The sequence below is a fragment of the Micromys minutus genome, assembly GCF_963924665.1.
Source record: "Micromys minutus genome assembly, chromosome: 6".
Lineage (NCBI taxonomy): Eukaryota > Metazoa > Chordata > Mammalia > Rodentia > Muridae > Micromys > Micromys minutus.
Window position 1 is genome coordinate 4,825,555 of NC_137975.1, and position 22,619 is coordinate 4,848,173.

General features: G+C 37.9%; 1 protein-coding gene across 1 annotated transcript in view; it reads left to right on the forward strand.

Annotated features, from left to right (window-relative positions):
• Nucleotides 1–414: 414 nt before the first annotated feature.
• LOC308421688 (contactin-associated protein like 5-2-like) overlaps nt 415–22,619 on the forward strand; it is a gene marked incomplete at both ends in the record, with an annotated part of 257,115 nt that continues 234,910 nt past the window's right edge. Inside the window, 3 exon segments of the mRNA XM_080918130.1 lie at nt 415–421; nt 664–813; nt 4,583–4,754. Coding sequence (XP_080774256.1) covers nt 415–421; nt 664–813; nt 4,583–4,754 — 329 coding nt within the window.

Consider the following 22,619-nt stretch of genomic DNA (forward strand, 5'->3'; position numbering starts at 1 on the left):
AGCCCATGACTAGAGTAAAACTCTATGACCCTTGTGTACTTCCATTCTACTCTGGCCTATCCCTAGCCTAATCCTTGTTCCTGGATACTAACCAGAGTCTTCATGATGAATCAGTCACACATCTCCTTCTAAAATTATCCATCGCTTACCTTTAAATATAATTTCATACATTATTGAGATATATTTAAATTAGCATGCAAATAAAGCAAAAACAAACCTACAACTGCTTTTACTTCAAATGTCCTTGCAAAATATTATATGCTCATTCAATTGAATCACCTGACAGTCATTAGCACAGTCCCCATCGCCAAGATTCAAATCCCAGCTTGTAAAAGTTTCCACTAACATCAGGATACAAACTTCAGATAAGTCAGAGGACAAAAATTACCTATGTCAGTTTTTTATGAAGATACAATGGCTGGTATCATTTTGAGTTGTTTTAATGGTTTATTTTCCAGCTTTTTCCCCCTCTATATCCATCCATGACTATACTAATTGATATATAGTATTACTTTTTCTTGGCACAGATATCCCATATATGTGGTTTGCCACTCCCTTTTTCTAAGACAAAACCATCAGAAATAGTTTAAGGAAAGATAATAATATATAAGGCAGAATAAAAGAATGACTCTCATGAAATAGCTCTTCCTGTTTCTCTTTCAGACAGTGGATTGAATGATGGCCAGTGGCATTCTGTCAGCATCATTGCCAGGAGGAATCGTGTTACTCTTTCACTGGATAATGATGCTGCTTCCCCAGCTCCAGACATCTCCCAGATACACATTTATTCTGGAAAGAGTTACTACTTTGGAGGTAAGTTCCCTGCCTTTGAGACTTCATATAAAGGGCAAGAACCTATTTCAACCTATGCTTTTTCAACTAGGCGACCTTCCCCATAGCTGTGCATGCACACGTGCAGGTGAATTCAAGCACTGAACTGTGGGAAATCAAAACGTCAGACAATCAGGTAAATGTAAGATATCCTTGGCAGAAAGAATTAGGCTACTAAAGCTGGGCTATATAACTTACCAAAAGTGATTCGTGTAGCTATGCAAGCTCCTTGGTCTCATATTGGAAAGGAGACACTCAGCTGAAATCTTAAGAGAAAAAGAAATGAAAGTCAGCAAATACCCACAAGAGGTAAAACTCAGTGGCAGGCACTAACAGCCAGCTTGGCCATCTAGCTTCATGGAGACTGAAACATAGTGGAAAGGAGCTAGAGGCTCCCAGGGACAAGGGGACTGTCCATTGCCATTTCTGAGTCATCACTTGTTCAAAGGTTTGCTGAATCCTTGTAAATGTTTGAAAAACACAAACAAAGTAAACTGGGGTGGGCAAAACTTATGTGGCATTTTAGCATTTTTATAAAGGCACCCATGTTGTGTATTTTAAACATATCCTTTATTAAAAGAGGTGGTGTCTACTTCTGAAGCCAGCGATCTATCTTACAGAAGCCACATCTAACTGGAACTTAGTCCATGTGACTTTCTAACCTGGAGCTCCTATGATACAGTTCCCTGCCTCCTCTTCTAGAACAAGCACACTTTGAAGTCACTGGGAGGTATAAACAGGAATAAATGCAGGTTTGTAGAAGCTTAGTAGTGGAGGTCTTATTCAGCATGGAAAAGGCACTGGTCTCCATGCATGGTACCACATGCACAAACAGCCCCCCACACACTGGATTTTCTGCTCATGTTTCCCCTACACAGTATAAAGAGTTGCACATCCTAGTTCAGATCTTACAGATGTGAGCATGAGCTATCCTTGCCCTAGGGATAACAGTTCCTTTGCATGAGGTAACTGAAGACAAACATTGCATAATAGCATTCAACTGAAGAGATAGCAAAAGCACTTTTTTTTTCTCAAACTGAGGACATGAGTTCATTCCTTGGAGCTTACAGTGAAAGAAGAGAATGGGCTCCACAATTCTGTCCTCCAATTTTCATACATGAATGTTGGCATATGCATGTCTGCACTTTGTCTGCGTCATACATAATAATAATAATAATAATAATAATAATAATAATAATAATAAATAATAGGAGTGAAACACTCACTGTAGTTACCTAACCTCTGCCACATACTAATCATGCACTCTACATTGAGCTCTACCCAAAACCTTGTAGTCTCTTAGCTCCAAATCCAGGAATCACCCCTTCTTCCTAAGAAAATGTTTTACAGGCTTTAAACACACACAAATACACACACACATACTCACACAGGCAGACAACCTACTGTTGCGTACACCCAGAATCCTTATTAAGGGTCTCTTTGGAAGGAAACTGTGTGGAACAAGACCAGTGAGGTTGGATTTTAGCATGAAGAAGGAGCCTAGCCTTTTATTAACAAAAACCATTATTGACCGAGGCATGGCATGTACGTCCCTATAGGTGATAATATGTCTATATGATACATAATAAGGCTGCTATTTGTTGAAATAAAATAATCTGTAGGTTGGAGATATGACTCAGTCATAAAGCTCATGTTGTGTAAGCATACAGACCTAGATATGGACCCCTAGAGCCCTTCGGAAGCACATGACTGTAAATCTTCCTGCCACTTATACCAGTGAACCAGGGTTATACGGTGACAAGCAGAGTATCCATCTTCAGACAAGATGGAAGGCAGCAGCTGCTTAGTTGTCTTCTAATCTCCATGCATTTGCTGGAGCACTTGTGTACCCGTGTGTGTATGTGTGTGTGTGTGTGTGTGTGTGTGTGTGTGTGTTTAAATATATAATCACTCAAATAAAAGAATAGTAATCTGTGGGTAACTGTAGAGACAATGAGTGTATGGAGTACATTCAATCTATGTTTACTGAAGTCCCATAGTAAAAGGAAATGAGGGGGAACATATGCTGAACAATATTCTCATCTCCAAGCTTTGCATTTTACATTACTTATGGTGTTTCATCAGTGGAGAAAGAATTGTGATCAGGAATTTATTTCTAGGCAAAATGGCTTTGAGTAATTATGTTACAATAATATTCTGAAACATCTCAGAGGCAGACTATCTCTCCTCCTAGCTAGAATATTGTCAAATTCTGGTTGGGTTTCCAGAGTCCTAGGCTTAAATTTTTTTTTTATTTGTGATATGAAGAGTGTTTGTACAAACAGTCCAAATGCAGACTGTAAACTTAAGAAAGGTGAAAATGAGTTTCAGCAATAATAGTCGACATTAATAAATTCTTTCTACAGCATCAATTAGAATTTGTAGCATCTCTTCACTCTATAGTATATCTGTGAGCTATTAGCCAAATGCTGCCCTTCAGCCTCTGTCTATTAGAGATGTCTGCAATAATTTTCTTTTATTTGTGGTATATTGCCATGTTTTTAATCTCACATTTCTATATGCTGTGAACCTATTATAACTACTGAGATGGAGTTTGTAAGAACTCACACATTCATTTACCTACTTGGTTTTCACTTGCCTTAATGAGGAGTAGGTTTGCCTGGCCACAGGTGATGCCAAATGTGTGCAATGCATTAATACTTTTAAAAGAACACTTTTAAAGTGGTGTGCTGTTAACCTTTCTCATTTTCTATTATAGCCTATAACTACGTACGCTTAAGCCCATCATCCCCTTAATGTCTGCATTTGCTTTGCACTCGTGTCAAAACTTCTGCTCATTTTCTGAGTATAATTTTCTTAGAAGTTAGACCTGAAAATGCTTGACAATTAACCAGACAATTATTCAGCTGTCATTGCTACAAAGCATAATGTCCTTAGAAAATTTAGTTCAGATTTGCATTGTGAATTTAGATGTGATTTTAGACACAGGCAGCATTCTCAAGCACTTACAACATATGAATAGTATAGGAAGGAGGTTGTTCAAAGAAAAAAATATGTTTCCAACATGAAAGGTGTGTGTGTGTGTGTGTGTGTGTGTGTGTGTGTGTGTGTAACTGGCTCAGTAAAATGCTTACTGTGAAAGCATGAAAAAATGAGTTTGGATTTCCTGTACCCATATAAAATACTGGATGTGGTATAGAACCCTATGAGTTTGTTTCAGTGCTGGCAATGCTGAAAGAAGCAAGCTCTTGAGTCTCACTGGAAACCCAGCCTATTCCAGTAAAAATGTTCCCAGGTGGATAAAGAGGCAGTGTCCAACAAAGTAAAATGAAGACAGAGACTCAGAGCTCAGAACCAGCTAGTCTCGATAAACTGGTGATTTGTCCATTTTGAAAACAAACTATCTCAATAAATAAAATGGGAAATTGTAGAGAAAGAGACACACACATGTATACACACACACACACACACACACACACACACACACACACAGAGAGAGAGAGAGAGAGAGAGAGAGAGAGAGAGAGAGAGAGAGAGAGAGAGAGAGAGAGGATTAAATAATAAAGGTCATACCAACAATATTCCCTTCGGCATTTTTTTTTCATTCATAGTGACTGAGCCTCCTCAGTTTACATCATTTTTGAACCTCCTGCTGAGCTAGGATTTACAACAAAAGTATTCCCTGCCTAAAATAAAAACGTCCCCAAATAATTAAACTCAAGGTCAGTAGGTTGTCACCATAATAACAAATCATGTTCAGTGCTCCTCATCCTTTCTCTCTGTCCCACAGGGTGCCCTGACAATCTCACTGAATCCCAATGCTTAAACCCCATTAAGGCTTTCCAAGGCTGCACGAGGCTCATCTTTATTGATAACCAGCCCAAGGACCTCATTTCAGTTCAGCAAGGTTCCCTGGGGAATTTTAGTGATTTACACATTGATCTGTGTAGCATCAAAGACAGGTAAATATTGTCTTTTCTCCTCTGTTTCCTCTCCCCTTCCTGTTCTCACTCTTCTTAATAGAAATTTAGTTAAAAAATTGTAATTTACAAACATTAGCCACATTAGACATAATTGAGATGCCTAATGAAAAATATTTCTGAAATGATATCGGGGCCAGAGAAAATTGTTTAAATTAGTTAAGCCTCTCCATGTTGACTTACAGAAAATGGGATATGCAAACTAAATAAAAACACAAATTTGTGAAAAGACTGAAATTTTATGCATAAACATTTGATTAAATTGAAGTTAAATTTAAAGCATAAAGAAGGGAGAAATTACTCTCCCTACACCATTTCCTTCTTCACCTGATGTGGATGTTTTTTACTTTAATGTCATAAGCTTCAAGAAATGCAGAACGAAGGGCTTGGCTGTGCTTAATGTGGTTGTTCTCAATTGGAATGGCTGATTCTATCTGACACCAACCCTACCTACTGCTTAGTTCCAAAGAATCTAGCCAGTAGGCTAGAGAGAATGAATATTTTTATTTCATAACCTGAGATTCAGCATGACACTCAGTTTCTAGCTACATTTCTCTTGGAATTTGATTCGTCTTTTTAAAATTTTTTTTTTAAATTGGATATTCTCTATTTATATTCCAAATGCTATTCCCTTTCCCCCCATTGCCATTCCCCCTCCTTTTCCTCTTGCTTCCATGAAGGTGCTCCCTCTCTCAACCTCCTTGTAAGGTAGAATTTTCTAAATTTAAAGTCAGAAAACCAAAGAGAATTGATGCTGAATTCCAGCAGAATTTTGCTATTTTCCTTCTGTAGTACAAACCTGCTTTTTGTCTGTTAATTCTTAATTTCTTCTACCCCTCTTAAGATATCAATGAGCCAGTGGGTAAGTGTATACTTATGTGTAGGTGTTAGAGGTTCTTGGCTACATTAATTAGCCATTGCTACAAACTGAAATAGTTCCTGATTTTTGAAATGTGTGTTACTAATAAGGACCAATGATGCCAGTAGTTATACCACGGTTAGAATGAGGAATGAGTTGGAAGAACTTTAGTTAGGTGATTGAGGTACATCTTGAAAGATGAGCCAAAACCAGACTCAGTTTAGGTAAAAATAGATAGAAGTTACTATTGCCACAAAATGGACAGGAAAGAGAACATGTCTTGTGAGTGTTACCAAGTCAAAGTACTTTGACTTTGCATTTAAAATCTCTAGCACTGAAGGACATCATATAACTAACAGCATACAACAGGTTTCTTAGAAATATGTATTTGCAGAGAAGCAAGATAACTTCTCTTGCAATCTACCGTGTCTTAGGTCCAATAGACATGCTATAGTTCAGCAGATTTGCTATATACATTTGCTACGGGTCATTTAGGGAATTTGCATGGCTTTCACATAGCTGCGAATGTGGACCTAGAATTATTACAAAGAAGGCCTTTGTGTCATCAGATTTTTCTTTCGTGTTTTATGTGAGAATTGAGAAGGAATATTATGGGATTTAATTAGAAACAAGAATAAAGATAAAATGTCAGCATAGCTAGAGGAGTTCAAGAGATAAGTATCTGAGTCTAGGAAGAAATGATGTAAAGCATTAAGTAATTTTATTTGGGAACATGAAAAATCAGCCACACAGAACATGGTCTCTGCTAATGCTGGAAATGATGACTACAATTAAATAGAACATTAACACACATTTCTGTTACCATTATACATTCAACTACCAACACATTACTCTCTATTCTTCATTCTTTCCCCTCCCCCAGCTTTATTTTCCATTTGGCCAGCTGGGAAAGTGGGTAATAAAATGGGGGTTTCATTAAAATGTGCTTATTTAGAGGTCTCTAAATAAAAGCCATTGAAAGAAATGGATACTACCCCAACTAGTGTGCTATATTCCTGGTGATGGAGAAACTTCCAAAATCATCATCTGCATGTATTACAGATTAATACAGGGATCTTTGTCAGTTGGAATATCTTGGATATCTTTACATATAACCAAGAAATCTGTCATTATTTTTGTTTGCATGAAAGTTATTGCCATCTACCCTGTATCATTACTTTTGTGTAATTATAGTGTTGCAAAATTATATTACATACAAAAACGTTTTCTTTAACTGTATAATTAGAAATGTGATTTCATAAATGTATCACATGAAACAGTTACTTTCTCTAACAAAAAACAAACATGCCTCCAAAGCTTTAGTTGATCTTTCCCTGATCTAATTTTAATTTGTTTGAAATCTGGGAAGCAGGGCAAGAAGATAAGAAAGGCAGGTGTTCCTGAGTTTTTGTTTTTCTTTCAGTTTTTGTCATAAAAACAGATGTCACAGTGAAAGTGAATGTGCAAGTAAACTAGTCGCAGACATAGAAGCAAGGATGGGAAAATCTGTGGTATAAATGCATAAAATAAAGAAGCAATTGTTCAGAGATGGGGGAGAGAAGCCTCAGTGCTTTGGGAAATAGGCACAGGGGGATAGGAGCTTCCTTACCATCACAGACAGGGAGCTCCAGTTCCGGAGAAATTTCTTCATTGTTCCATTTTTGTGTGTTAATCAGTATGAATGATTAGAGCTAATAAGAACATGCCTGTGAGGGAAAGCAGGGAAGCACTCTGGCTATGGGGTCCCTACCTGTGCTCCTGAAAAACAAGGCCTTGGGGGCCTGTGTTTCCTCTTAGAGAGCAGATACTAAGACACTTATTCTTGCTTTCTATGTGCTTTTTATCCTTCACAGGGGCATGGGGCCCACCTACACACCCTGGCTTTTCTTTCTTTGGTCCTTCTTTCCTTCCTTCCTTTTTTCCTTCCTTCCTTCCTTCCTTTTTTCCTTCCTTCCTTCCTTCCTTCTTTCCTTCCTTCTTTTCTTTCTTTCAGTTTTGCTTGTTTTCAGCTGTGCCTGGGAGGGAACTCAAATATTGAAAGTTATGTTAGTTTTAAAGAAAAAGTCACAGAGTTTATAACATCTTAAGTGGCTTCTCAGTGGGCTCTTACAAGTCCTTTTAAAGTGATGGCCACAACCTGGTAGGCCCTGCTTCTTTTGAGCATAATTTTTTTGAGCATCTACTCTTGAAACAGCATTTATGCTATAAGAAATGGTTTCACAAGCACGAGGACCTGAAGTTCGATCCCAACATACAGGTAGTATTTCCCAAACTGAATAATTTAGATCATACACAGTAATAAAGCAAACAGCTGAAAATTTGGGGAAAAAATCTTGATAATGTGGAACAGATAATGCATCTAAATTCCTGATTCTCCAAGCATAGGACTTTATGTTTTCCTTACTTGATGCCTCCTCTATATTCAGTACTGCTACTGAAGGGATGCATTATTCTTGAAGGCCATTTTACTTAAACCTAAAACTTTTAGCAGTTTGTACACTTCATTTTTGATCTTTACTATGTATAGAGGTTTAAGGTCCATTGATGTTGAAAAGCTCGCTAGAAAAAGTGGGAAAAGCATGCTGCTACTGCACATGCTACTCGAGAGAGGAAGCCAGGTTTTAGTGACTTAGAGTCACTAAATTATCACCTTTGTATATCCTGATGTAGTTACTTCCATCACTGTCTTTTGTTTGTGAGACCTGAGCTTGCCTGACTGCGGTAACTAAGACCAAGGAATGGTTTTCACATTCTGTTTGGGTGCAGGCAGCAGTGATTACTCAGTGCTTCCTAGAGATAACTCCTGCTCCATATTACCACAAGTTCTGGGACTTCTGTAGTCTTTATAAAGAATACATGGCCCTGCGTTTGCCAGCATGGACCAAACCATACATCTTTCCATACCAAATATACCATCCAACTTTGGATAAGAAAGAAAGTTTATTTTCATAGTGTATATTTTGGTCTGCAAGTTCTCAAGTAGCATATTCACCACTGTGGTGGTTGGAGTGTGAATGGCCTTTGTAGGTTATGCGTTTGAGTGCTTAGTCACCAGAGGGTAAAACATTTTTGGACAATATTGTGGTCTTATTGGAGGACGTATATCACTAAGTGTGGGTTTTGAGACTTCAAAACTCAAAGCCATCCCCCAGTCAGATCTCTCTGCCTCTCTTTCTCTGCCTTCTAGTTGCTGTCTTAACATGTAAGCTTTCAGCTACTGGTACAGTGCCTGCCTGACTGCTGCCCTGCTCCCTAAGCTGATATTCATGTCTTTATCTTCTGAAAGAATAATCTCCAAATTAACTCTTTTTTCTGTACATTGCTTTATTTATGGTATCTCATTCCAGCAATAGAAAAGTGACTGAGATATACACAAGACCCTTAAAAGCATAGAAATGAACAGAAAATTCAAAAGTCCTGAAAGCCATGACCCTGGTAGGAAAAAGTCTCAGGCAGAGCAGACTCTGCATGTGTGTGTGTGTGTGTGTGTGTGTGTGTGTGTGTGTGTGTGTGTGTGTGGTACTGGTACAATGGATACTTACTGTGTTCAAGACTATAAGCACAATATGTAGTATGTCAAAATCAAAAACATCTATTTTTGTTTTGTTATGACCTTAATGGATAATAGATACAGATTTTAGGTTGAACTATATTCAAAGTCTAATCTGAGAACAGGAACCCAAAGGGCTATCAAATCCTACATATTAATGGTTAAAATTAGCACACCCAGTTTAGCTACTTGTCCTCCGTTGGCCAATTAGAACATCAAGTAATTACATTAGAAAAAGGAAATGTAGTCAGTTCATGTACATTTGGAGAGAGAGGAGAGGTCCAGTGACCCTTATTCCCCATACTCTTCATAATCTTTACATGAAGTTCAGGATTAAATAGAAGCTAAGAGTATATAGCTGAGTAATCCCAGTCAAAGTTTTGTACTGGCACATTTTAGCTCTGTTGCAGTTTGTCGGTAAGGTGGCCCAATACGTTCCAAATCTTTCTAGATAAGTCCCTCTTCTGATTATATCTGTGGCTTCAGCTATTCTTTCTCCTAGAGGGGAATACCTAGGGAAATTCCAATTTCTTTGGTTCCATTGTTCCTGGTAGCCAAACAAAGAGTCACAATATCCTTAGAATATATTTATTTTTGTCAGCACCATGTGTGCTGCCTTTATGGTTCCTTTCTCTGCCCTTTCCCCCCTCAATCCTGCAAATCTGAGCTAAATCAAAAAAGAAGTGACTTCTTAGGCAAAGGAACTGGATTTCATGCTCAGGTACACAAGTGGAAACCATGTAAATGAGTAAGGCTGAAAGTAGGGCCTCTCTTTGCAGCCCATGTGACTAGCAACACAGAGTACAAATATGCCAAAGAGCTACCAGAGTTAGCCAAGTGTGGAGCAGATCTCTCTCTACCTTCATAAGTTACAAGAAGAATTTTATTTTTAAAGGAATGTGGCAAGGACCAGTCTCCTCTTGGAGAAGGGTTTTGAGGAAGGAATATTTAGGACCAGTGAAAGGAATGTCTCAAATTATTGGTAGAAGCTGATGGCTTGTGTGCTACTTGTGATATCTTTCTGAAGATCACTGGGAAGCTTGCTTCTCAAAGATCAAAGCCTGGTCTTTTCTTTACATATCAATTCAATCTTCCATCCCCAAGTATCCTTTTCATTATCTCAGAGTTATGCCTGCCTTTATAAGCACAGAGAATAAGCTAGCTGGTTGTGATCCAGGCCTGAGATAACCACTTCCAGCACTAAATATGCTCTGTCCCAGGATATTATAGACCTTGAACTCAGGAATGTGCCTGCCTTTGTATCTGCCTGCCTTTATATCATTCTGACAAGCTGGGTCATAGTGAAGATGCCTGTGCTCTTTTAGGCCCATGAAGTCCCTCACATAATTCAAATTGCTTATTTATAGTTTTACAAAGCTGAGAAATTATATAATTTTGAAATCATGTTTTCAGCTTTTATTCCCACAGCCATATGTGCTGCCCTGAAGGTCACATGCTCTACCATTTTGCTGAGACATTAGAACACACCTTTGCCTCCCAGACTCATGCTGCTTTTATTTATTATATACTCATTAACCTTGGCAGGGGAAACATTCCAATGAAAAGCACGAAGTAAAAAACATATTTTTATACAAAAAAATAATAAACCCAACAAACTAGCAAACATCAACATTTGTGGAGGCTCACACCCTGCTGGCTCTGTTCCAGGGGCAGGACCCATGTCACACCATTCATTCTATGACCATGCAGGACTTATAATATAATAATGAAAATAACCACAACTCATGTCTGTGTTAGTAGACACCTACAAGTTTGGATGAAGTAATGACAAATTCATACATGTTTACATTCTACAGGGATTTATAAAATGATCTGGATTTTATCAATTTTCTCTGAATTTAACAAGTGATGAAACTGATGTCCAGAGAAATATAAATATTTTCAAATGTTTATAACATTGGGATTTGAGCTGGCTTGCTTAGCTGAGATCTGGGTAACAAGAATACAGTATACCACCTGTGTTAATGATTTTAAGATGTCCCTTCTGAGAATACAACCGAAAGTCCCCAGCCAGCACCACCCCCTCACTAACAATTAGGTATTCTTTTCATTGTTGTGACAAAAATACTTAATGACACCAACTCAGGAATGTTATGATTTGGCTCATAATTTGAAGTTATACAGTTCGTTCTGGATAAAAGGGAACAACAGCAAGATCCGGCAGTAACTCTCACATTGTGTCCACAGCCATGAAGCAGAAAGTGAAAAGGCTGTGGGTGGTGCTGTGCTAGAAAGGCTCATCCCAGGAATCTACTGCCTCTGTGGATTCATTACCTTCTAAGGGTTCTAAAGCCTTTAAAAATATCATCATCAGCTATAGACCAAATTTCTAAATACATAAAACCATAGAGTCCATTTCTCACTTAAACCATAGTAGCCACATGGCAACATTGCATTAACAGTGCATCCTGTGGCATAGCCTTTTATTCTTAGACTTTCTAGCACCCGATTAATTGTTATCATATTACATGAACTTTGAGGGGGTAATTGCACACTTTTTTAATTTACAAAAAGTATTAGCCTTTGGTGTTTCATCTTTCCAACATTTTAGAGGCTGTGGTATTGAATACAGCTTTTGTAGCCATGGAGAAAGATACAGAGAGATTTTAAGTCCTAGAAAAATGAATTAGAGCAGGATACTCATGAATAGTAGAAATAGAAGCTGTTTCTTAAGAAAGAATGCCCTTCCAAATATGGGATTGGGCTAAGCACTTGGGGGGAAAAAGGTGATGAAAGCCCAATAGCATTGGCTAGGAGCATGTGGTAGTTTCTGACTCATTCTGTAGCTCCTCCCAACCTTTTTTTCTGTGCATATGCTGGAGGATGTTTATGTTAATAATCCTTCCCTTCAAGTTATTCCTGATGATGGCAGGTTTCCAGTCTTTCTCTGTCACTTTAAAATATGCCAATATTTATAAAATATATTGTTGTTATTTGGTGTATTACATGTGTATCTACATATGGGCATGTGAATCCACTTGCAGAGAGCTATAGACTATGAGTAACCTAGTATGGGTAGTGGGACCTGAATTTAGAGAACTTATATGCTTTTTTAGAGAACTTATATGCTCTCAATTGCTGAGCTAAATCTCAACTACTGCTAGGCTGATATGCTGATGCCTTTTTTATTTTGTTCTCCTCTACTTCCACATAGCTACCAAAACCAGAATAGTAACAGATACTACTAAAAAGTATAATTGAAAATTAACAAATAAATAACTCCAGAGTTAAAACAATCAGAAAAATGAATTGTATAGGGCATCTGTGGACCCTAAGTATATCCCCAGTTGTCTAAGCTTTGTTGTTTGTGTGAACTTTTTTATTATTTTATATTATGACTACTTTAAAGTGCTAGGAGTTGAACCTAAGGCTCTACACAAAAATGGAAAAAGTGCTAATACTGATCTAATATTTTATCTATTTTTATTTTGAAACTATATTTTTCTACATTCTCTCTTACCTCAGCCTACCTCCCAATTAGCTAAAATACATAGTTATATCAATGGGACAGTCAGTTTAATTTTTCTTTCACTCACTAAAGCAATTTTATTTTGTCAAATGATATTCTAGACCTATCTAAAACAGATAAGAGCAATAATTGGAAATTAAATCAAGCATTTTAAAATACAGTTTATAAAATCAAGGTATCTTTGGGTGGTGGGAGGTACATTATTCACTTGCTTTGATTTGGCACTTTTATTTTTGTTGCTGAATTTTAATAACCCTGTGACATGTACAGTTAAGTAGCTTTTTCCTGATAAAAGTTCCATCTACCTTACTTTTCAGCAGCTATTTTTCTATAAGACTGAACTAGAAGCTTTTGAAATAGATCTATTTTATTAATTTAGACTGATAGTGGAGTGTTTTCCTTATAGATATACCATAGATTAGAGTATTTCCAAGGTTCCTGTTAGAAATAAATTGGCATTTCTCTGATTTCATGTTCCTTTTCCCTTTTTCTTGCATCATTCTTATGCCTTACAAACACATATTCTCTTAACAGGAGAATGCTTCATGGCTAGGTTAACTGGGATAATACTGGGGAAAATGTGTATCTATACCTTCTATAATTGACCTGTGGGAGCTCAAACATGTATAACTCATGACTTGTGAATGTGACATCCATTGTTATAAAACATATGAGACAGAATTCATCAGCAATTTACAGTAAATGTAAGAGAAGTTTACTGGCAAGGCTTCCAGAATTTTTCCTAAATGTAACATGACCATATTGTATAAAACAGATACACCATATATCCAAAAATATAGTATTTCAGTTTAAGTATTATGAAATGATTAGAACTCTTCACACAAGGACAAAACAAGATAGAAGAATAAAAGAAAGTATAAAAAATTTTGAATTTTCTCTAAATCTGTAAGTGGGGCCAGTTGGAAATATAATTGTACAAATCACTTCATCATGTTTTCCACTCCATCACTCGATGCTGTATTTCAGAACGCCTGAGTTCCATTCCCAGCATCCACTATGGGGACTTAACCTCCTTGTAACTTCAGCCTCACTGCATCCCAAGCATATACCTTGTGTCCCTCCATTCACACATTTGCACATTTCTGAAGAGCACTTTCATGTTTTCTCTGTTCCCATTTTCCATCACCAGTGTCGTAGGTTGGCTCTGGACATCCCTTTGGTGGAAATTCAAGCCAAAAATGGTGAGCCACTAGCAAAAGGGAATTATGACCAGACTTTTATTGTAAATAGAGTTTAGTTTACATAGAATTTTCTAGACAATTGAAGTGTGTATCTGGGGAGGAACAATGTTATTAGTCATGTTGAAATTTGTGATCCTCACCTAGGAGAGACTTTATTCAGACTCTGAAGTCTGGAGCCCTTTTTCCTGTTATGTCCACATAAGTGGACCTTCATTTTATTATTTCTTTCTTAATTTTTATTGGTTATTTTATTTATTTGCATTCCAGATGTTGTCCTTTTCCCTGATTCTCCTCCACAAACCCTATATTTCATCCCCCCTCCCCTGCCTCTCTTAGAATGTTTCCCCACCTACTTTCCCACTCCTGCCTCACTTCCCTAGCATCTTCCTACATTGGAGCTTCAAGCCAACACAGGACCAAGGGCCTCCCCTCTCACTGGTGTCACATAAGGAAGTCCTCTGCTACATATGCACCTGGAGTTATGGGTCCCTCCATGTATACACTTTGGTTTGTGGTTTAGTTCCTGGGATCTCTGGGGGATCCCATTGGGTAATACTGTTGTTTTTCCTGTGTACAAACCCCATCAACTCCTTCAGTCATTCCCCTAACACTTCCATTGGGGTCTCCATGCTCAGTCCTATGGTTGGCTCTGAGCATCCTCATTTGAATTAGTCAGGCTTTTGCAGAGCCTCTCAAGGGAGAGAGCTATATCAGGCTTCAGTTAGCAAGTGCTTCTTGGCTTAAGCAATAGTGTCTGGATTTGGTGCCAGCATATAGGATGGATCCCTAGGTGGGACAGTCTCTGGATGGCCTTTCCTTCAGTCTCTGTTCCAATCTTTGTCCCAGTGCTTCTTTTTGACAGGAGCAATTCTCAGTTAATATTTTTGAGATAGGTGGGTGGCCATATCCCTCAACAGGGGGGCGTGACTCACTTCTACTGTATATCGTCACTACAGGTTCTATGTCTCCTTTGTTGCATGTTTCAGCTAATGTCATCACCGTTGTGTCCTGGGAACCTCTTGCTTTCCTGGCATCTTGATCTTTGTAGTGGTTACCCTCAGTTCCCAAATTCACACTGCTGCACACACCTGTTCAATTTTCTTATTCTCTGTACTTTCCCCTCCCCCCGTCTCTTCCCACACCTGGTCCTGCCCCCTCTACTTTCCTCCTCCTCCTCTCCTCCCTCTCAAGTCCCTCACTCTACCTCCTGTGATTATTTTGTCACCCCTTCTAATTAGGACTGAAGCATTCACACTTGGTCTTCTTTCTTGAGCTTCATATAGTCTGTGAGTTATATTGTGGGTATTCTGAGCTATTTTGAGTTAATACCTACTTATCAGTGAGTACATACCCTGTGGGTTCTTTTGTGACTAGGTTGCCTTTCTATCCTACAGAAAAGGTAAATTGATTTGCTACTACTTGTTTTCTCTTATTAACAGTTTTGAAATAATGGAGTAAATCGTACTGATACTCTCTGATCCTCTATGTTCTCTGCTTTGAAGAAGCAGCGTTGGAAAACCCTAGTTAGTACATTTCACTGGCGGGGAGTCCTGCCATTGGTAATCAGCTCCAATGAAGGAAATGTGTCCTATCAAAGGCTTTTCCTTGAAGCCCTGCACTGTTATCCCCAGTGCTGTTTTAGCATCCCTGACGAGCTTCCAGTCTCATTGGGCCACTACCACAGGTGCATTATTTGATGATTTTCCCAGAAAAAAAAAATCTACCATGGGACTGGCTTTCTGCTGTGAAAAAGACCCTAGTAAATGCAGGAAACTAACTGCTAACATTGTCTCTTTTTATTCACTTAATTATTCAATGTCTGCATCTGCTGTAATCACAACACATTTTAATTACTGTGATCACCCAACTGTTGGAGTTCAATGTGATTATAATAATTGGTAGACTGGAGAGGCATAGAAATGAGTTTCAAAAGCTTGTGTGAAAAAGCTATCTGACCCAAATGAGATCAACACAGTTGGATGTTCAGTAAAACAACAGGTAAATGAAAGCAACTTAGCTAATTTCTTTTCATTTCTTTTTACATTGGAAATAATTTTTATTGTTCCATTTTACATGAGGTACCATCTACTCAGCCATATGCTGCAGGTAGTAATGTCATTAGTATGATACTGCTCATATCAAGATTAAGTTGATAAAGATTCAAACAGTCAATCTAAAAACAACGCCTTTAATCTCTACACATATTTTTATACTTTTCTCTTTTTTTGAAAAATCATAAGGAATCACAATGTTATATTTACCTAAAATGACACATAATACCCCCCTCTCTCTTTGTGTGTGTGTGTGTTAAATATATGTGTCTGTGTGCCTGTGTATCTGTCTGTGTCTGTGTGTCTGTGTCTACTGGCATGTGTCTGTGTATATTTGTGTATCTGTGTCTGCCTGTATGTATCTGTGTATGAGTGTATGTGTGTGTGTGTGTGTCCGTGTATATATGTGTGTGTTTCTGTGTGAGTCTGCGTGTGTATGTCTGTGTCTTCCCGTGTGTGTCTGTATGTCTCTTTGTGTATATATGTGTGTTTTTCTGTGTGTTTGTGTGTGTCGGTGTCTATCTGCGTGTCTGTGTGATTGTATGTGAGTGACTGTGTGTGTTTGTGTATCTGTCTGTCTGTCTGTGTCTTTGTAGGTACATGTGTGTCCTGTATGTATGTGTGTCTGTGTCTTTGTGCTTGTGTGTGTCTGTGTGTGTTTGTGTGTATGTATGTGTGTGTATGAGGGAGGGAGGGAGAGGGAAAGAGAAGGAGGTGGGATGATGATGATGACTCACATCACTTCTTATGATAATACTTCTCACATGAAGACAATAACAAACATGAGAAACTTCCTTCTGACTGATTTTTCAGAGTATTCTAAGAGACACCACTAAACAACTGGTAAGATAAGGAATAATTTAGTCTTCCTCAAGGATAAGCCACTTGGATTCTTTATCAATACCAAGCAGTCATCCTGAGGCACATACACACGGGCAGTCCAGAATGGACTCAGAAGGTTCTGTTTTTTTCCCAACTTTATTTTTAAAACATAAAGATAAATGTACAGATTTTAAGCATTTATGCATAAAAGTATGCGAATACATTTTTGTCAGTACTTGATTTTTTTTTAAAGATTTGATCATATGCATTAAAATCTTACTAGTTACAATGAGCATAAAGTACCTGTAAAACAAGATGTAACCTGGAAATAGTCAAAGTTTTCTTGGTGCATAAATATTAAGCATAATGGTTTTACTTTTTGTTTCTTTCTTTTTCTTGAACTTCATATTGTCTGTGAGTTGTTTCTGGGGTGTTCTGAGCTTTCTGGGGTTAGTATCCAATTATCAGTGAATGCATATTATGTCTGTTATTTTGTGAAAGGGTTATCTCACTCAGGATGATATTCTCTAGATGCATCCATTTTCTTAAGAATTTTGTTAAATCATTGTTTCTGATAACTGATTAGTACTACATTGTGTAAATATACCATAATTTTTGTATCCATTCATCTACTGCAGGAAATCTGGGTTCTTTCCAGCTCTGGCTATTATAAATAGAGCTACTATGAACATTGTGGTACATGTGTCTTTGTTGTATATTGGACCGTCTCTGGGGTAAATGCCCAGAAGTAGAATAACTGGGTCTTCAGGTAGGACTATGCCCAACTTTCTGAGGAATCGCCAAATTGATTTCCAGAGTGGTTGTACCAGTTTTCAACCCCACAAACAGTGGAGAAGTGTTCTTCTTTCTCCACATCCTCGCCAGCATCTGCTGTCATCTGAATTTTTGATCTCAGCCATTTTGGTTGGTGTGAGGTGGAATCACAGGGTTGATTTGATTTGCATTTCCCTGATGGCTAAAGATGTAAAGCACTTCCATAGATGCTTCTCAGCCATTTGATATTCCTCAATTGAGAACTTTTTGTTTAGCTCTGTACCCCATTTTTAATAGGGTTATTTGATTCTCTAGTGTTTAACTTCTTGATTTCTTTGTATACCTTGAATATTAGGCCTCTATCAGATGTGGGGTTGGTAACAAACTTTTCCCATTCTGTTAGCTGCTGTTTAGTTTTCTTGACAGTCTCATTAGCCTTACAGAAACTTTAAAATCTCATTAAGTCCCATTTGTCTATATTTGACCTTAGAGCAGGAGCCATTGGTATTCTGTTCAGGAAATTTTCTCCTGTGTCTATGTGTTCCACGGTTTTCCCTATTTTTTCTTCTAATAGTTTCAGTGTGCCTAGTTTAATGTGGAGATCTTTGATCAACTTGCACTGAAGCTTTGTACAAGGAGATAAAAAAGGGTCTATTTTTATTCTTCTGCATGCTGAGTGCCAATTGGACCAACACCATTTGTTGAAGTGGTTGTCCTTTTTCTATTAAATGTTTACAGCACCTTTGTCAAAAATCAAGTGACCATATATGTTAGTGTTCATTTCTGGATCTTCCATTGTATTCCATTGATCCACAGCATATTTCTGTACCAGTACCATGAAATTTTTAGCACAATTGCCTTGTAATATAGCTTGAGGTCAGGGATAGTGATTGCTGCAGATGTTTTCTTGTTGTTGAGGATGGATTTCGCTATTCTACGTCTTTTGTTATTCCAGATAAAATTGCACATTGTTCCTTCCAACTCTATGAAGAATTGGATAGGAATTTTGATGGAGATTGCATTGAATCTGTAGACTGCTTTTAGTAACATGGCCATTTTTACAATGTTGATCCTTCCAATCCATGAGCATGGGAGATCTTTCCATTTTCTGAGATCCTCCTCAATTTCCTTCTTTAGAGGTTTGAAGTTCTTGTCGTACAGGTCCTTCACTTCCTTAGTTAGAATCACACCAAAGTATTTCATATTGTTTATGACTATTATGAAGGGTATCTTTTCCATAATTTCTTTCTCCCCATGTTTGTTCTTTGATTAGAGGAAGGCTACTGATTTTTTTGAGTTAATTTTATATCCAGCTACTTTGCTGAACTTGTTTATCAGCTGTAGAAGTTCTCTGGTGGAATTTTTGGGGTCACCTATGTACACTATCATGTCATCTGCAAACAGTGGTGTTTTACTTCTTTCTTTCCAATTTATATCCCTTTGATTTCCCTTTGCTGTCTAATTGCCAGGACTTGCAGTACTGTGTTGAATTGGTAGGGGGAGAGTGGGGAGCCTTGTCTAGTTCCTGATTTTAGTGGGATTGCTTCATGATTCTCACCGTTAAGTTTGATGTTGGCTGTTGGTTTGCTGTGTATTGCTTTTATTATGTTTAGGTATGGACCTTGGGTTCCTGTTCTTTACAAGACTTTTAACATGAAAGGGTGTTGAATTTTGTCAAATGCTTTCTCAGCATCTAGTGAGATGAAGATGTGTTTTTTTCTTTGAGTTTGTTTACATGGTGGATTACATTAATGGATTTTCTTATATTAAAACATCCTTGCATCCCAGGGATGAAGCCTAGTTGGTTGTGGTGAATGATCGTTTTGATGTGTTCTTGGATTCAGTTTGCAAGGATTTTGTTGAGTATTTTTGTATCAATGTTCATAAGTGAGATTGGTCTGAAGTTCTCTTTCCTTGTAGGGTCTTTGTGTGGTTTAGGAATGAGGGTTATTGTGGCCTCTATAAATGAGTTAGGTAGTGTTCCATCTGAATCTATTTTGTGGAATAATTTGGAAAGTATTGGTATCAGGTCGTCAATAAATATTTGATAGAATTTTGCACTGAACCCATCTAGACCTGAGATATTTTTGGTTGAGATGCTTTTGATGACTTCTTCTTTTTCTTTAGGAGTTATGGTATTATTTAGATGGTTTACCTGGTTTTGTTTTAACTTATTATCTGGTATCTGTTTAGGAATTCGTCCATTTCCTCCAGATTTGTCAGCTATGTTGAGTATAGGCATTTGTAGTAGGATCTGATGATTTCTTGAATTTCCTCAGCATCAGTTGTTATGTCTCCACTTTCATTTCTGATTTTGTTAATTTGGATACTCTCTCTTTACCCTCTAGTTACTTTGGCTAAGGTTTTATGAATCTTGTTAATTTTCTCAAGGAACCAGCTCTTGGTTTTGTTGATTCTTTGATTGTTTCTTTTTGTTTCTGTTTGTTCATTTTCTCCTCTGATTTTGATTATTTCTTGCCATTTACTCCTCTTGGGTGTATCTGCTTCTTTTTTTTTCTAGAGCTTTCAACTGTGCTGTCAAGTTGCTGATGTATGCTCTCTTTAGTTTCTTTTTGGAACCACACAGAGATATGAGTTTTCCTCTCAGTACTGCTTTCATTGCATGCCATAGGTTTGGGTATGTTGTGTTTTCATTTTCATTGAATTCTAGAACATCCTTAATTTTTTTATTTCTTCTTTGGCCATGCTATCATTTAACAGAACATTTTTAGTTTCCATGTGTATGTGGGCTTTTTGTTGTCTTTGTTGTTTTTAAAGACCAGCCTTAGACCATGGTGATCTGAAAGGATTCATGGGAGTATTTCAATCTTCTCATATCTATTGAGGCTTGTTTTGTGACCAAATATATGGTCAGTTTTGGATAAGGTGTGGTGAGTTGCTGAGAAGGTGTATTCTTTTATTTTAGGATGATATGTTCTGTAGATGTTGATTAATTTTAATTGGTTCATAACCTCTGCCAGTTACACTGTATCCTTGTTCATTTTCTGTTTTCATGATCTGTCTATTGATGAGAGTGGGGTGTCTAGGTCTCCCACTATTACTGTTTATTGTGCAATGTATTTTTTGAGCATTACTAGGGCTTCTTTTATGAATAAGGTCGCTTTTTTGTTTGGAGCACATATGTTAAGGATTGAGAGTACCTTCTGACAAATTTTCCCTGTAATGAGTAAAAAGTCTCCTTCCTTATCTTTTTGATATCTTTTGTTTGAAAATCTACTTTATTTGATATTAGAATGGCAAATCCAGCTTGCTTCTTAGGGCCATTTCTTGGAAGGTTTTTTCCCCAACCTTTTACTCTGAGATAGTGTCTGTCTTTGTCTCTGAGATGAGTTTTTTGTATGCAGCAAAATGCTTGGTTTTGTTTAAGTATGCAGTCTGATAGCCTATATCTTTTTATTGGGGAATTGAGTCCATTTATGTTAACAGATATTAAGAAATAGTGGTTGCTCTCTTCTGCTGTTTTTGCTTTCTGGGGTAGAATTGTGCCTATGTGTCTTTCTTCTTTTGGTTTTCTTCCTTAGGTATTTTCTTGTTTTTACTTGGATGTAGTTTCCCTCTTTTATTGGGTTTTCCACCTATAATTCATTGTAGTGCTGGGTTTGTGGTCAGATAATGTGTAAATTTAGTTTTGTCTTGGAATATCTTGTTCTCTCCATATGTGGTGATTGAGAGTTTTGCTGGGTATAGCAGCTTGGGCTGACACTTGTGTTCTCTTATGTTCTGCATGATGTTTGTCCAGGATCTTCTAGCTTTCATAGTCTCTGTTGAGAAGTTGGGTGTGATTCTGATTGGTCTGCCTTTATATGTTACCTGACCTTTTTCCTTTACTACTTTTAGTATTCTTTCTTTGCTTTGGGCACTTGGTGTTTTGACTATTATGTGTTGGGAGGAATTTCTTTACTGGTCCACTCTATTTGGAGTTCTGTAGGCTTATTTTTTGCTCTTTGTCATTTCATTCCTAAGGGCAGGAAAGTTTTTTTCTATGATTTTGTTGAAGATATTTACTGTACCTCTTAGTTGATATTCTTCACCCTCTTTTATTCCTATTATCCTTTGGTTTGGTCTTCTCATTGTGTCCTGGATCTCCTGGACATTTTGGCTAAGGAGCTTTTTGGTTTTTGCATCTTCTCTGACTGTTTTGTCTATATTTTCAATGTTGTCTTTGGCCCCCGAGATTCCCCTTCCATCTCTTGTAGTCTGCTTGAGATGCTTGCATATGTGACTCCTGATTTCTTTTTTTTAAGTTTTCTACCTCGAGGGTTGTCTCTTTTAGTGTTTTCTTTATTGTTTCCATTTCCATTTTGAATTCCTTCTTCCATTCCTTCATCTCTTTGATTATATTTTCCTCTAGTTGCTTGAGTTCTATGAGTATTTTTCTTGTTTCTTCTTTAAAAGCTTCTATTTCTTTCTGCTTTTCCTTCCGTTCTTGTTTAAAGATCTCTATCATCATCTTGAGGTATGATTTCGGGTCTGAGTCTTCTTTTTCTGGAGTGTTTACCATTCTGCTGTTTGCTGGGATTGGAGAGCTGGGTTCTGGTCTTGTCAGGTTGTCTTGGTTTTTCTGAGTAAGTTCTTTTGCTTTCCTTTTGCCATCTTGTTGTCTGTGATTATAAGTGGTCTTGTTGTCAGTGATTTGTTCTCATCTCTCCTGTGTACCTGGCCCATGTTCTTGGATCTCCGCTGTTCCTGGTAGCAGATGGCCTGTGCACCTGTTCTGCACCCACAGCCCCTTCGGTTGCAAACCAAGTCCCTAAGTCAGAGTTCCTGCTCCCTTGAACCTATTGAGGGGATGTGGTTTCTGGGCACTCCACCCAGAGCTCTCTGTGCCCTGGCTACTCACAGCCCAGTCTCACCAGGCCTTTATTCGATTTTAGATATCTTCTGGATCTCCGCTTTTCCTGGTAGCAGATGGCTGAGTGCCTGTTTTCCTCATACAGGCTTGCTGGGTAGAAACTGATAGCCTATGGCAGGTTTCCTTCTACCCTGTACCAATGGGGCAGCATGGTTTTTGTGCACTCGGCACAGACCTCTCTGTTCCCGTCTACTCGGAGCACAGTTTCACCACAGGCCTGTGTCCC